Source organism: Poecilia mexicana, unplaced genomic scaffold, assembly GCF_051168715.1.
Source record: "Poecilia mexicana isolate PSO_F unplaced genomic scaffold, ASM5116871v1 scaffold_12, whole genome shotgun sequence".
Taxonomy (NCBI): domain Eukaryota; kingdom Metazoa; phylum Chordata; class Actinopteri; order Cyprinodontiformes; family Poeciliidae; genus Poecilia; species Poecilia mexicana.
Genome location: NW_028263381.1, coordinates 2351221 through 2367803, shown reverse-complemented (window position 1 = coordinate 2367803; position 16583 = coordinate 2351221). Strand labels below are relative to the sequence as shown.

General features: G+C 41.0%; 1 protein-coding gene across 1 annotated transcript in view; it reads right to left on the bottom strand.

Annotated features, from left to right (window-relative positions):
- Window positions 1–16583, bottom strand: part of sez6l (seizure related 6 homolog (mouse)-like) — a 64686-nt gene that overhangs the window by 10865 nt on the left and 37238 nt on the right. The window contains exons 2-10 of the mRNA XM_014996373.2: window positions 10986–11432; window positions 9458–9597; window positions 8432–8627; window positions 6826–7011; window positions 6539–6710; window positions 5559–5725; window positions 4361–4555; window positions 3791–3929; window positions 2857–3053 (exon numbers count right to left, since the gene is read on the bottom strand). Coding sequence (XP_014851859.2) covers window positions 2857–3053; window positions 3791–3929; window positions 4361–4555; window positions 5559–5725; window positions 6539–6710; window positions 6826–7011; window positions 8432–8627; window positions 9458–9597; window positions 10986–11432 — 1839 coding nt within the window. The remainder of the gene's footprint in view (window positions 1–2856; window positions 3054–3790; window positions 3930–4360; window positions 4556–5558; window positions 5726–6538; window positions 6711–6825; window positions 7012–8431; window positions 8628–9457; window positions 9598–10985; window positions 11433–16583) is intronic.

The following is a 16583-nucleotide window of genomic DNA, read 5'->3' as shown; positions in this document are numbered from 1 at the left end:
CAAGGTGTTGCGCAATTCAGTGCGTTTCGGTCTCATTAACAGAAAAAAAAAGGCGACTCAAAGACCGACTGACAAGCAGAGCAGGAGTTTAAATGAGCTACTCAAGAATAAATATCAAGCCTGGAAACCTGATATTGTAACGGACTGAATGTTGTGTTTTTAATGTAATCTCTGCTTGGCTTGCAGGAGCAGGCGGTTGCCACGGCAACAGGTGTGCTTAAACTACAAAGAGACAGAAAGTACAAAGGTAGGAGTGGTTTTGATTTGATCATCTGTTCGGGTTGTTTTACCTTTGTTTACCTTTGCTGTGGCTCATCACACCTGCTGTAGTTTCTGAACGTTCAATAAATGACAAACTTGGACTAATTACCTCGTTCGTTTGTGAGCATACGTCACAACAAACATCAAATAGGACAAATATATTTCATTAAGTTTTAACAAATTCCACCACGATAATTATGTGAAATTAAATTAATTATATCCCGACTTCCGAAGATTTGCCTTTACCCTTTGGTTAGTTTCTCATATTGAGGTCATCAAACCAAAGTTCAGATCTACCATGACTGACCGACACCTACTGGCCTCAGGTTTGCAACCAGCTTCTGACAGAGAAACCAGTAACCTGCTCCCAGTGTCAGAATCTCTCTGAGGAAGAAACTGCGTTAGGTTTTCTGTCACTTTATTATTTCTGCTATAACTGATGCATATTCGCATACAAAATAAGTCAATAGAGTTTAATTTGTCATTTTTATGTCTTTGTGTCATGAGGTAGATCTCAGGCGGCTGGTGAGAGAAAAAGTAGATCTTACTCTCAAAAAGTTTGGGCACCCCTGGTCTAGGTCAAATGGAATCATCTCGTTATTCCCGCCGTACATCAGATGATTGAACTGTTGGCTTACAGCCTAACGGGGCCGCGGGGATTTGGAAGTTGAAGCTCCGGTATCAATTTATCTTTTTTTTTCTATTGACTTGGTCTTCCTCTGCTATGCGACCTGAACATTTTACGGCGTGTCATTTATTATTGGAGCGCATACACACACGCACACATACTCGCTTTTATTCAAGGAGCGCAGCCTCGTGTTGTTGTGGCTACATAATTTACTCCTCTGGGAAAGGCATGGGAGTTTGTGGTGTCGAGAGGGTGACAAGTAAATTGAACCGTGTGTGTCTCAGTGCGCGCCTAAATTGGTGTCAGGTGTTGGATCTGGGACGCGGCGCCGATCACGCCAGGCGAGTGAGTGGAGGAAGCCACCGCCTCTGAAAGCCCACACTTGTATGTGAACGAGTGTCATTGTGCGATTGGTGAAACAAATAGGATGTGATTGAATAAGGGCAGAGGGAAAGTGGAAGAAAAGCCAAATGAGAATGTGAGAGGGACAAAAAGGGAAAATGGAAAAACGGAGGAGGAGGAGGAAGAGGCGGCTTGAGGAAAAATTGAAATGAATTAAAAGATAACTAAAAGATTTCTGAATGTGTTCCAGTGAAGACTTTTTTTTCTGCACTTTTTGTATTTTTTTAAAGAAACCTTAACATTTTAGATTGTTAATTAAGTTGTATTTTTTTTCTCCTGAATATACAAATTAATAAATAAATGTATTTGTGGAAGAAAATATCTTGCCTCCTGGTCCTTTTTAAGGATGAAGCAATAGCTGCCCTTCCACTAAGAACATTGTGCAAATAGAAATTCCGAATATAAATTTGTTTAGTGGATTTTGATGAAATGCGAAAAAGTTTTTGCACTAGGATGAGTTGGTTCTTTTACCGTACCAAAATAGATGTACTGCCTTGGAAACACTTTTTTCACATCACCAGAAACATTATCAACATTACTACTGGCAAAAACCACGAAGAAGACGACAGGAAGTGGCAGGAGGATGGTGGTGATTTGTTTTTGTTTTGCAGCTGGCTCCACCAGAGCTCCTCTAGTCCACTACAGTTTCCCCAAAAAGAAATAACATATAGCCGCTCCCAAGTGGGCGGGGCTTGTCGCTCCAACACTTGAATACAACACTGATGTCTTCGCGCACATTTTTAATGGAAACACAATTAGAGTCACAGAGAATTCACCAAAATCACCAGCACCATTATTCACTTATATGGAGAACTTAGAATTATACATTTTCATACAGTAGAATAATCTTGAAGTAACTTTATGTAATAGCAATTTCTGGATCTGAACGGAACAAAACGTGAAGGAGTCAGATTTTGCAATCTTCTGAGCTCAAAGTTTTGGGCTTTTTTATATTTTCTATGTAGCCTTTATTGATTTAAATTGTAGATATACTTATATAGTAATTACCCATCCACTTAATCACGTTCCTCTTTTTTTTAAAGGCCAAAGAAGAACTTTGTAAGACTTTCATTTCCTTCTAAGAAAGAATTTAAAAGATAAGATATTTTAAATTTAATACGTTTGCTCCTTTATTATGATCATAGCTATTTCGTCCTGTAAGGATTTATTAGTTTGCTCTTTTTTAATCTGTCTGAATTCGTATAAATAATGGCAGAAACCTTCATACCAAATCCTGTAATAAAGTCATTCCAAGAGGCAGTGCAGTCCTGCTGTTTCTGAAGCAGCAGGAGGAAACAACTCCTCTTCCTCCAGGCTCAGACACAAACCTGATAACCCAAAACTACAGAGCTGAGACTCCTAAATAACAATCAGCATTAAAATGTATTAGGAGTTGATTTGATACGTTTTGTACAAAGGAATTATATAAAATACTAAAAAACTGGCAAACAAATCAGCATGTCTTGAAGTAAACACATAACTGAAATGTTTATAATGGATAAGAATTGCAAAAGTTCTTCCTTCATCAGATGTGGGTCCAGGTCTAACAGTTCCTAAGCGCTCACCGATGTAATTGATGATGAACCCCTCCCCCTTCCCGAAGACGAGGCCGGCAGGGTCAGAGTGGAAGGTGACGGTCAGGTCCGGCGTGCTGGACGAGAGCTTGAAGGGGCTGCTGCCTCCAACGTAGCGCCCCAGGATCCGGGTCGTGACCTCGTCGCCATCCGTGAAGGTCAGCATGTCGCTGTCGCTGATGTTTAGTCTGAGGATGGTGAGGGTGAGAGGAAGAAGAATCGCCACAAGTGAGAAAACAGCGCAGCTGGTCAGGAGGCCTCGGAGAGCAGATGTTGACAACTGAATGCACTGCAGACCAGAAACGCCCTGAGCTAAACGCTAACGGGGAAATGCTAAATAGTCTGGAAATATGTTGTGGGAGCGTCTGACATGTTTAGCACCCCCAGAGGGCGTCGAGAGCCGAGGTTAGACAGGGAAAATGAAATACTTTGACATATTTCTGCCAAAAAATAACTTTGCATTTGCTGAAAGGTTTTTAATGGGGTTTTGTTTGAATTGTGTGAAGAAGCAATTCAAACTGTTTGAACTTGAACTCTCCATCTAAAGAATTATATTGTGATTTATAAAAGATTCAACCTTCCCAGAATGTCCTTTACTGTCCGATAGTAGGGAAATAAAGGATGTGCTTCACTGAAAGGATCAGTATTATGTTATTATGTAACATTGATTTTTTGTTTTGAGGTTTGCATCATGTTATAACATTGTAATGTTATTTCTTTAATCTCCTGTCCTTCACACTAGCCAGCAGCAATTAGCAAACACAGGTGTTACATCCACCATCAGCTACATCCTCTCTTACCTTAAACTCAGAGTTTTACGTTTATCTGGAAGTTAAACTCCAACTGACAGTTAATTTCTTTTCTAAAGTAATTAACTAACGTGCCCATTTGACTCTCTGTCAAGTAAACGATGTGTTTTCCTTACAGCTGAACATCAAGCAGCACTCGTTTATCTTCGCCAACATGTATCCTCCAGCTGCAATCCTCTCCTTCTCCATACCACTCCGGCCAGTTTGGGGACAGGATGACTCCGCCTGGACCCGTCAGGTCCCCGCCGCACTGAGCTGCAGCGGGACAGACGGAGGACAGGAAGATGAGGACAATTTAGTAACAGGACAGTCCTCAGTGTCAACTACAGATGTACTGATTGCTAGTTCTGTCTGATACTCTAGCCTGTCACTTTAACTTATCATAAGTGATTAAGCTGAAACAAAACTGCTGAAATAAAACACTTAGCAGCGGTATCTACCATTGCTGAATAATGTCAGCATTAACAGACATCATAGTTCAGATGAAAAAACAATCTCAAGTCTCTGTTTCAATCTTTATTTGCCTTTTTTCTTTTTCTCAAGCTTTTTGTGTTCCTTCTTTCTGTTGTTGCCTGGAATCACAACGTTTGACACCAAACAATTCAACCCTACTCAGACTAATGAGTTTTAGACTATGATTTAGAGTAAAAAGATGAAATCCTCCAACATGAAGGTCATTCTTTTACCTTTGCAGAGTGGCTCCGTGTCATTCCAGTACGGGTCCCTGGCGCTTATGCACTCGATCACCGGAGGGCCCTGCTCTAAAGAGTGACCGGGGTCACAAGTGAACTGAACCACCGTTCCCACGCCGTACAAGGGGTCCGATGTGGTGAAATTTCCATTCTGGAGGTACGGCTCGTAGCAGTGGCCACGCTCAAAAGCTGAAACAGCAAAAAGAAAGAAGGATGTCAGGAACACTGTGTGTGTGTGTGTGTGTGTGGGGGGTTGTGTGTGTGCGTGTGTGTGTGTGTGTGTGCGCGCGCGGGAGTGATTCTGAAAAAATGTCTCTGCTGATTTACTGGAAATATGAGTCTTAGTTAATTAGCCATTTTATGTCCAGTGATTGGATTAAGATGGTAGAGGAAACGTCATCATGCTTTGGCAACATCAAGCTGCCAGAAAACAGAAACTTTATCTCCTCCTCTGCGGATCAGCAGCTCCCTCCCTGGCAGTCCGTCAGAAAGCAGCTTGGCAGAACATCACGTTAAGCCAGGGGTGTCCAAACTTTCCACAGCGTGAGCCAAAAATTGTCAACTCAAGAGTACTCAAGCGACAAAAGAGAAAACATTTTTTAAAAACTAATTCAGCAAAATGTTTAACAGAATTTATTTCCTGCTCAACAATAAACTAGGCATGAAATTATTTATTCAAAGAAAATAGCCTGATTTTTTTTTTTTTTTTGTCAGAAAGGAATGTGTAAATCAGTGTAGATCCAAAACCTCAAGAGGGTTTTTACAAAAGAAAGGCAACCACTTGATTCATTTATGTTAGGGTCAGTTAAGGAAACCTGAAACAGATTTAGTGCATTCTCAGCAGTAACTATATGATTTAGCTCAATGTTTATTTGAAATTAAAAGCAGATTTGGAGGCACCAAAATCTGCTTTAGTGTAGAAGTCAATGAACAGACGTGATCCAGTCTACCATGAAATTAAAGGGAAAGCAGAAAGCTTGGTTAGTAAAAGATGGAGAAGACTTTGTGTTGTACTCAACGTTTCTGAGAGATGATTTTAATCTATGGGTCATTGTTTTGTCCAAATTGGGGGAAAAAAGCCTCTATTTGCATCAACCACCTGCACTGGTGGGACATGTTTGTGCCCGGGGCCCAGCAGTGTTCCTGCCAGTGTGTGTGTGATGTGTTTTATCTGTAACCTCTGACCCTCTACCTTCGTAGCGGATGTTAAACCCGGTCTCATGGTTGGGCTGATCGGTGATGAACTGGACCCTCACAGCCGGACCTTCGCTGATCACCCCCTCAAAGGGTATCTGCCCCCCCCGCCCTGAATCAAACAGCACCACAGAGCCAGCGTCCAGGCCGCTCCACAACACCAGCCTGAAGGGAGGCAAACACAACAGATCAGCAGAATGTGTCAGACTCATCCGTTGAAGAACTTAAGGCTGCATTCACACCAGCCATGGTTTGTCCTCTTTAATCAAACTCCTGTCAGTTTGCCTAGAAACCGGTTTGACCCGGTTTGTTTGTGGAGGTGTGAATGAATAATTGAACTTTGATGTTGACCAAAACAGTAAACTCTGGTCTGCCTGAAAACCTCGGTCTCTGTCTCGGTTGCAGTGACCTCTGGTCTGGTTGGAATGCATATGTGAACGCCAAGTGGACCAGAAACTGCTCCACAAGCAGGAAGCGGACTACAGCGCAGGGAATTCTGGGTAAATCGCAATAAAACAGAGGCATGAGTCCAGCACCAGCAGGAGAAATAGGTCATTGTCTGGTACCAAAGACAAAAGAGAAATCCTATAACTGCTAAAATCTCCATCTTGTTTATATTTTGTGTCTTCCTCAAAGGTTTTTGTGTCGTTTCCTTCAGTGGTTCTTGGTGCAGCGCCATCACAGGTGAAGAGAGGAACAAGGTTTTCCTAATAGTTTGGATTGCTTAACAGCGTAATGTGAAAGAGAACAGCACCGACTGAAACTGTAATAAATGTTGCACCTTTGGTCCCCAATCAAACCGAGTCTACCGCACTACCAGGTGTGAGGTGAAGTAAACACATCTTGTTTAAAACAGACATTTAAAGGAGCAGAGGGTGTTTGTAAATGGATACAACATGGTCTTAGACAACTTCAAACTCAACATGAACCTGGGATAAACGGGTTCCCACCTGTTGGTCCCACCTGTTTGGCCCCTACCTGTCGGTCGGCCCCAGGGCCAGCCTCTCCAGGTGCAGATGTAGTCTTTGGTCTTTCGGTGCCTCCAGGGACCAGGAGCAGGAACGGTCCAAAGTGGCGTTTGGTCCGTGGTGGGGGGACGGCGACAGCACCCGCCCCACCGTTGCATTCTTCACTGTCCCTCCACAAAGAGCTACAGGGAGGAGGGCACGCTTTACACACACTGGAGTATGGGACACTAACCCAACGCCTTAAACTGTCCTGGGATCGAGTCAATGCTGTGAATCTACACACACATACGTACTCACCCCTGCAGGTCGGCTCCTTGCCGCTCCAGACCGGCAGCGAGGCGTTGATGCAGGTGAGCTGCGGCTCCCCCTGGAGGTGATAACCCATGTGGCAGTGAAAGCTGGCTACGCCTCCAGGGAGCAGGTCCAGCACCGACACTTCCCCGAAGTGAGGTCTCTTCGGAAGTGAGCAACTCAGCCTGAAGACTGAGACAGAAAAAGATTCACTGTTGACGTTTGACCAGATCTGTGTTGTGGTTACCAGAGAAACCAAACGTAAAACCAAAAATATGATTTTTAATTCATTTTAGCTTCTTTTGTTGCTTTCACTTCACAAAATAGCGATCCCCTGCACATCGTTTCTCCATATGTGAAATATAAACGTTGTGCCAGTTTGATTGTTAGGAAATGTACATATAACAGCACATACCACATTCTCAATATGTGGTATGTCACATGAGTCACATTCTCATGTGACTTGTGGGATGCAAAAAAAAGTTTCTAATTTATTTAAAACAAATAAATTGGCTTATTTATCAAAATAAACCAATTTAGAAACAGCTAAAATATTTTTAGCGTCAAAATATTTTATGGAAAAACAAGATTTTTTTCCTAAACTTGCGCATTCCTTTAAGTGAATTTATTTTTGAAATGTCAAGTTGTGCAATTTCATGGTCAGTGGAAACGCAGCTGTAGACTTGAAGTAGAAAATACAGGAAAAAACTTGTTAAAAGTGTCAATGGAAAGCTCCATCAAATATGGTACATTTACCTTTTTTTTCTTCTTTTGACAATTTTGACAATTATATTCAAATAAATAAATAAAAAATACTGAATCTAAATACTGGTTCTGTATTGGCCCATATATGTAAAAAGCAGAATCCCAAGGATGGCATTGGATTTTTTATAGCTTCCTATGTTGCTTTCTCTCCTCAGAATTGTTAACTTCTTCATGCTTTAAATTATCTTCCTGTTATTTATCACTGACAGGACCCCATTCACCTGTAGGTACATTATCATCTGAAAAAGCCTTAATACGCTTTTCAGGCTGGATGGGATTAATATTCCTCGCCTGTTAATTTCGGTTTTGTTGTTTCTCACGTCTTATTTGATCGCGCACAAATCTTCCTCTGCATGCAGCGTTTTGATCCGAGTCAGCTCCATCACAGGAGCGGCGCAAAACGATGAGACGGCTGTGATTAACAGCACAGGTGGGCCCGGCGCTCTGATGTCCCCTCTGATGCTCGTCGCATGTTAGAACCGCGTCATCAGACACACGTGAAAACAAACATGAACACACACACACACACACACACACACACACACGCACGCACACGCACACACACACACACACACACACACACACACACACACTCGCCGTGTCCTCAGCCTCCTAATGAGCCGAGAGACGATTAATCAGAGCGCTAATCAGCTAATTCACATGACAGATTCAATCACCGTGCTGAGTGACTCAATGAGAAGGTATTTGATTATGCAATTAACACCAACACTTTAGAGAGCACAGACAGCCCGATGAAAGGGCTGTCGGATAATTCCATAACCGGTTTGTATGAACACATGATTAGGTTTTTGCTGCGTTTGTGTGCCTGTGTGGCGTGGCGACTTACTCTGGTAGTGCAGCTGGAAGAGGCCCATGCTCCCCTCTGGGGCCGAACGGTAGTAGACGGACAGAGAGTTGGTGGGACTGCGTATCACCTGACCTTCCACCAGCAGCGTGTGATTGGCCAGAACCAGCGTGGCGCCTTGATCGTCCACGCCCCTGATGGACAGCTGCTCGCTGTCCGTGAGGTTCACGTTCTTCACCTGGAAACGCAGGAAGGCAATGGGGAGGCAGTCAGACACCGCAGCAATAAGAGATGATTGGAGATGGGGGAAAAAAAACAAAACACTGAAAGCATTTCGTTTTCTTTTTGTTTAAAGTGGCAGAATTATGTTCAGTTGTTACCAAAATGCTGTACATTTCAGATATGACTTAAAACAAATTTGATTTTGACATCTTGAAATTGGGCCTCTGTCTCTTTAAGAAGCTTCTGCTCTTTCTGACACTCGGCCTTCTGCTTGTTATCGCAATAATGCCATTCCAGTCAGTTTATAACCTTCTTAGGAGCGTTAGACTGAGACAGTTCACATGATGAGCTCATCTCCATGAATGGTTTCTATGAGAAACTCAAGGATTCCTCAGACATGCACAGAAGAATCATGACAACAGGAAATAACATAATAATATGATATAAAGCTAAAAAAAAAAAAAAGATTTTGCACAATACTGCCCCTTTAAAACAGTCAACCTTTCCCAAATAGGAAACCTAATTTACAAATGGTCAGAAATGACTCATGTTTGTGACATTCGAACTGGATCTACAGATTCCCTTCATCAAATGTTTCCATTGGAGGAATTCCAGTTTCTGCCCGCCTTGCTTGGCTGATTCAGAAACGACAAGCCGCCACCAGGAGGCAGAAGTCAGCCTCCAGACTAAAGGCATCCAACATAACGACCAGAGCACAAACACTGCAGCATCCTCCATTAAAGCCGCTCTAGTTGTGATACCTAGACGCTGTTGAGGGCTGCGAACACGTCCCAGCCTGGCTGCAGTTCCGCAGCCGTGGGATTTCCCTGAGGGGCGCGCACACACCTGCAGTTCCACGCCGTAGCCGGTGTACACGGTCACGGTGTAGGTGCAGTGCAGGAAGAGGCCGTCGGGCAGAGGCGGGTTGTCAGAGGAGTCTATGTATCCCTCTGGGTCAGAGAAATTCACCATGCAGCTGGATGCAGCTGGAGGAGAGAGCAGAGAGTTCAGATTATTTCCCCCCCCCTTGTTGAATTCGCTTGTAATCCCTTTTAATGGCATTCTAACTGGAACCACTCTGGAAATCCCTGCTGTGTGTAATTAAAGACAGAAATTACAAGGATTTTAAGCAGTATGCAGGAAAAAGGTGCAGCCAGGTCTCCGGGGCGTTAACAGGCTCAGGGTAAATAGCCACTCTTCTTCTTCTCTCCCAGGCTTTTCAGAAGCTCCATGCTGGACCGAGTCACATAATTCTCTCCTTATTAGGATTCTTGCACTTCACTTCATTATTACATTACAAACCGTTCTTTTCTTAAACACCTTAAGTTATATTTGTTTCTAGTTAAGCTGGAACATTCATTTTTTAAAAATTGCATTTCCATTTCATACTGATACAGTGTTTGTCAAAAGCTAAATAGTTTAGTATTTTGTCAGATTTTTAACCAAATGTAAATGGATTTTGTTAAAGATTTTGATAAAAACAAAAGGCCAAATCACAATCGGCAGGTCAGGCTCTTTAAAGATCGTTAATCAGCAGAAAACTTCAATCGGTGCATTCTTAATCATTACCTTCCTAAAAGTTATTTTTTGCCAAAAGTGGTTTTGGTAAATAAAAAATAAATAAATAAATAAGTAAAAATCAACACTTTTTTCTTTTTGTGAATTTTTTTTTTTTACTGTTTTAGGAAAGTGATGATTATTCAGTACAAATTATCCTTTGGACTGAATTTAGACAGATTTTAATACTGATTATATATTTTAATGTTTGGTAGTATAGATTAATGTAGCACTTAAACTAGCACATTTTAGATATTTTTTGTAGTATAGAAAAGCTAATTTTGATTTGAAAGCAAATAATCCAAGAAGAAAGTGACTGACAGTTTGTTTTCATGGTTAAAAAAAAGTTATATTTCTCTACAAACTGAACCAAAACGCCATATTAAAAACACAAGATTTAAATAGTGGATCTCTTCATGTAAATAGTAAAAATTAGCTATGCTAAGATGATAATAACTGCATAAAACAGCTTTTTAGGTTTAGAAAGGCACTGGAGATATTATTGTGTTTCTTTCAAAAGGAAATTCAAACTGACACTTCATAGAAAAACCAACACTGAAAGAATGAAAGAAAATTGTGTTCAAAAACATTTTCAGATATCCACGGTATTTATTGTTGCAAAAATGTCATTTAACTTCAAACGGTGTCTTTTGTCCTGAGTCTCTTCCATGTTCTTAAGGTTTGCTGGGCTAATAAAGAGCGCACAAATTGCTGCAACACAAACATTCAGACGCAACATTTTCCAAAACTTGAAAGAAAAAAAAATACAATTTCATTTAAGTATTTCAGACAGAATGTCAGTTTAACTGTGACATACCTGATAAAGGCGTTTCAGTGTCCACGTCTGGTACAGTGGTTATTTCCGCCTCCGGTTCAGGTGTGTGTGTCCTCGTGTGAGGCAGCTGAGAGTGTGTGTCTGTGGACGGCGGTTGGCTTGGACTGCTGCCTTGGCCCGACGCCGCAGCTGATGCTGGGGACTTTGCCCTTGACGGTAATCCCTTGCTTTGATGCTCCTGGGGGTTGCTTCCATGGAAGGAGTTGACACTGAGTCCTCTGCCCAGGAGAGGAAGCAGATTCTGGGGCAGCGCAGAGGGGATGACCTCCCCTTTCTTGGAGACGAGGCGTCCTCTTTGGGCCAGCACAGAGTGCAGGAAACCTCCTGCTGCGAGGCTGGAAGTTTTACCTTTAGATCCATCTTCCCTTGTACCGGCTGTTGTCAACACTGGAGACTGAATTGAGAGAGGGACTGTGGGGACTTCTTTATCTGAGAAGAAAAGGAAATCAAAGGATGAGTCACTACAAGTGGCAAGACAGGAAATAACTAAAATGTCTTGAAGAGTAAGGTCTGGGTGGTTGTGCCTCTGACCTCCATTACAGCTTCTGGATATTAGCCACATTAGTCTGTGAAAACCACAAACTTCGATGTGTTTTCATAGCATTTTGGATGGTAGACCAGTGCATAGCCGTGAAGGAAAATGAATAAATCTGTAAAGGTTTATGCAAAAGTAAAATTTTACAACCACATATGGTTTCACACAGGAAACAGCTCAGTGACAAACTGATTTCACGTCAAACTGCTTTGTATGCGACACCAAGACGATCAGTTTGAGAGTCACAGTGGGTCTCCTGGTGGAGACGAAACAGAGCAACGCGCCCAGCTAGCTGCTCAAACTTGCTGGTCAAACTTGTTGGCACCCATCTGGACTATGGGAAATGAAGGAAGTTGTCATGAGAAATGTATCCAATTAGTAATTAGTGGAACATTCAAGAACATGCAACAAAGTACTCAATGCTAAAGAATGTTCTAGACTGCTAAAGAAAGTCATAGAAAGCTCTAGAAGGCTACATAATTTTCTAGAAAGGTAAAGATAGATGTACAATGCTAAAGAAAGGTTTAGAAGACCAAAGAAAGTTATAGCTGGCTAAGGAATGTTCTCGAAGGCTAAAGAAATATTAGAACCTTCTTTAGCCTAGAAAAGGATTAAACATGTTTTAGAATAATCATATTTTAGTTCGTCTTTAAGCAGATGAATCATCCCAGGCAGTCCCTCAACAGAAGGGAAGCCATTAGAAAGCCTGTTTCTAGTTTGGCACAAGTCACAGAAAATGCTGTAATCAAATCAGACATAAAAGTAAACTTTTGTTCAACAATCAAAACTTTAAAGAAGGCATAAATCTAACATGACATATAACACTGAACACTCCCATTCACAAAGTAAGAACATGATGCAGTGGGAATGCTTTTCTTGGCAGAGACAAGGAAATCTAATCCAGGTTGATATGAAGATGGATGAAGCCAAATACAAAGCATTCTCTGATATAAAACCTGTAAGAGGAGGAAAATACTTGAGTCGGAGGACAGGATGGCAACAGAACATACATCCAGGGTTACAAAAGAACAGTTCAGATCACAGCAATTTCATCAGGGTGGTCCAGTTAAAGTCCAGACCTCTATCCAATTAAGAACATATGGTCAAAACTTAAAAACACATATTAACAGAAGCATCCAGTCCAAGGAAGATGGAGCAATGTTGCAGAGAAGAACGTGCTAAAATGTCCGTCTGTACAAAGCTGGTAGAGAAATACCTCAGAGGATGCATAATGGTAGCAAAAGCAGGTTTTAAAAGTATCGGGCAATCATTGTACCATTTTCAATAATTTCCTAAATATATACCAATTTGTGTTGGTATTTCACAACATCCCATAAAACACACTGCAGTTTGTGGCTGTACTCATGCAAAAAAGTCAAAAGGTTTAAGCTGGTTGAAACATACATACAAACACACATGCACACGCACACACACAGCGCAGCACGGAAACCAGGCAGTAGAGCATGACAGGAGTCAACCCCACATGTGGGAGGAAGAAGGTGTAAAAAAAAAAACCGAAAAAGAAAAGTATAGACAGGGAAACCGCTCTGCCGTGCATTCTAAAATGCCATCTCCAGCAGCTTGGCTCAAAACAGCACACAGCAGCATTTACACACACACACACACACGAGCCTCCTGTATGTACGCATTCACACACACCCCGCGTCTTTCCTCTCACCCCTACAACAACAAACAGCAGGCTTCCTTAAACTGGAGGAAGGCTTTTAAAAGGTTGGAGTTGTTGAGTTTTATGCAATTCATAAACTCCATTAAGACCTCCAGAAGCTTTCTCCATGTCGCTTTAAAACAGATGCAGTGAAATGTCTTTGAGCTGTCAACAACAAGAGCTTTTTCTGTCCCTTTACATCTAGAGATATATTTAAAAAAATAACAACCTTGGACCTGTTCATTAATGTAAAATAAAAGCAGAGTATGTAAAGTCCAATGAGTTCTCTTTGCCTCTACAACTTCCAATCGTTTAAAGAACCACAGAACCAAAAACAAAACCACAGCTACAAGAAATTTCTATAGAGGAAACATCAGCATAGAAATCCTAAACTAGATCCTCTCAGATCCCACAGACCCATTAGTGTGAATGAATACTGGTGATTCTAATAACTAATTTTCTGCCTTGAGTTTCTTTCCATTACAAATGTGTGCAAATCTTTGTTTATTTCAGCAGAAACTTTTAATCAGCTATACTCTTCCTCCTCACCCTGATACTGTAACCATGTGGATGAGCTGGTAGATAACATCCATTCTAAAATTTAAAGCATCATTGCTCCCATTAATGTGAAGGTTCTGTCTGTTAGGAAGAAGTCTCCATGGAGATATGTACAAACAGATCAGCAAGACGACTTTGTTGAACGTAAACTAAACTAAAACTCAACTTCACATTTATTATGAAATTTATAAAGAAAGACTGCGTAGCTAACCACACGAAAACATGCAAGGGAAATGTTCTTTGCAGAAATCATAAACAAAAACATTAATAATACTTGAGTTTTATCTGCAGCAGTCGACAGACCTGACATGAATTTGCCAACTTCTTTGCAGAGAAAATCAGAGCATTAATCTGCACATCAACACTGCATCCATTCCCAGAGCCATGCCCAAACTAGACTTTTATAAAATAAGAAAAGTATTTTAATCACTGAACAGCTTAGCATCACAATACATTAAATACCTGCTGCTTTATCATAATTCAGACATGGTGCTAGTGCTCATCATCTATCACCCAATCAAAGGAGAAATCGGTGTCTTATTTGGCGTTAGAGCGACAAGCCCCGCCTACTCGGGAGCAGGTACATATGAGGTATTTTGGGGGAATTGTAGTCGGCCATTTTACAGAAGAGCTGTGGATTCAACACACAAGTTTTTATGAACAGTGATGCTGTGAGAGCTCTGGTGGAGCCGCCTGCATATTGACCAAAAAAATAATTATTATTTTTTAAATCCATCATCCTCTTGCTACTTCCTGTTGTCTTCTTCACGGTTTGAGCCGGTAGTAACATCTGGCTGTTGATCATGTGACTCGTGTGATGCAGAAAAAAAGTGTTTCCATTGCAGTTTTGCAAAAAAAAAAAAAATACAGCTGAAATCCACCTTATCCTAACATAAGAACTTGTTCCGTTTCCATTAAGCAAATTTATTTTCATAATTCCAATTTGCACAATTGGAAACGCAGCTGGTGTTCCACCAGAGTCAGGGCGGGATACTTTGCCGCTATCATTTTATTGACTTTTTTCTCCATTTTAAGAATGGAGTTACCAACTCGAGCTGATCATCAGAAAGTATCTGTCTGATGAGTGAAGCCTAATCATTGTGGACAGAACGTCTGACAGTTAAGTGATGTTATTATTGGGTCAATCCTGCAACATCTGAGTAGCTCTAGCATAAATCTTGCACCATATGTGCCTCACATACATTCTGATGTGGAATTCTTTAATATTCCTTTAACAACCAATAAAAAGAAAAAACATTAGCCGGCTCACTTAGCTTCAGATCAAATGGTGCATGTTACAGCATCAATTGCAAGAGAGGGAGATGCAGGAGCATTATTTACCAAAGCAGCTTATTTCCCTATGCCTATGAAACGTTAGGCCGATTAATGAAAGTGTGATGGCGGTTTTCTTTCAACGCACGACGTGTCTCTGATGTGCAGAGGCAAGGAACAGGCGCACCTATTAATACTCGTCCTCTACTTCCACACAATGCCGGATTACACGACTTTGCTACCCAGCTTTATGGTGGCAGAACATTTTCAGAAAAAGTCCTGACACTTTTTGTGAGTTCTCTTCATTGCTGTGCTCTGTGATTCTGCTCCTTTTTCACAGATCCACAACTCACATGTAGAGTTCCTCTGAGTGACACCATTCTGACTCCTGCAAACATTTGAAGTGCTCATCTGATCTTCGTTCCAAAGTAATCCTGAAACCAGTTTAATAAAATATATATGTTTTATTATTAATAATAAGACTAGTCTGTCAGTCTCCAATTAATCTTGGATCAAGACAATTTGAGTTTGGAAAACCTGGAACCTGATTCCTGAATCTTCAACCTTTTGTCAGTTAAATGACACTCTGCAGCACATGTGTCAAACTCAAGGCCCAGGGGCCAAATCTGGCACACCATAGGGTTTTCAGTGGCCCTCTAGACTCCAAATACATTAATATGCCACTCCAGTTTTTTTTTATCTGCAAAATTAACATAAAATTAACATAAAATCAACAGATCCCCTCTTTTTTTTCTCTCTGATTTTACTACAAATTTTTCTGAAAATTGATCAAGACCATTGGGTTTAAATGACTGCCGCCTCAGCCTTACTTGATGTCAAGTGATTCATAAGGTGATCAATAAAAAGTCACATTAGAACAAATATTGTGAAAAATTCCTTACAAACATTTAGAAATTAGCACCAAAAAATCTGTGATTTTGATTGCAAAAAAAATAAAAAATAAAAAACAATCACAAAATCCTGAATGGACTAATCAATGTGAAAAGATGTTCAATATTATTGAATGCTGAAACAAACAGCTGTTTATTAATATTTTCACAGCTTACTGGGTTTTATCAATACATTCTGGCACAACCGGCCCTTTAAGGACATTCAGATTTTTGATGTGGCCCAAAATGAAAATGAGTTCTATGCCCTGCTCTACAAGCTGATAAGCAATATCTCCTCTAATAATTAGACTTTTATCAGTTTAGACTCATTTTTATGCATATATCTCAACCGGGTATAAAAACAGTTTTAATAAACCATTAAAAACTCAAAGTGTCTACATCGCTGGACCCATAAGGAGGCAATGCAAACTGCTGACTGGAGCTATAATCTCTTTGCTAAGCAGTTTGATTCTGACTACAGAGAAGCAATTTAGAAAAGCTCGACTGGGCCCATCTCATCCATTTTTATCTTTATTGCCAGCTTTCCCTTCTTCCTGAAAAATAAGATCTCAGATCACCTTTTATTGTAACTAACAAGCAGATCTAATGTTCTTCATGATTTATCCCTCTAAGGTCAGAGAATGCTCAAATCAGAGAGC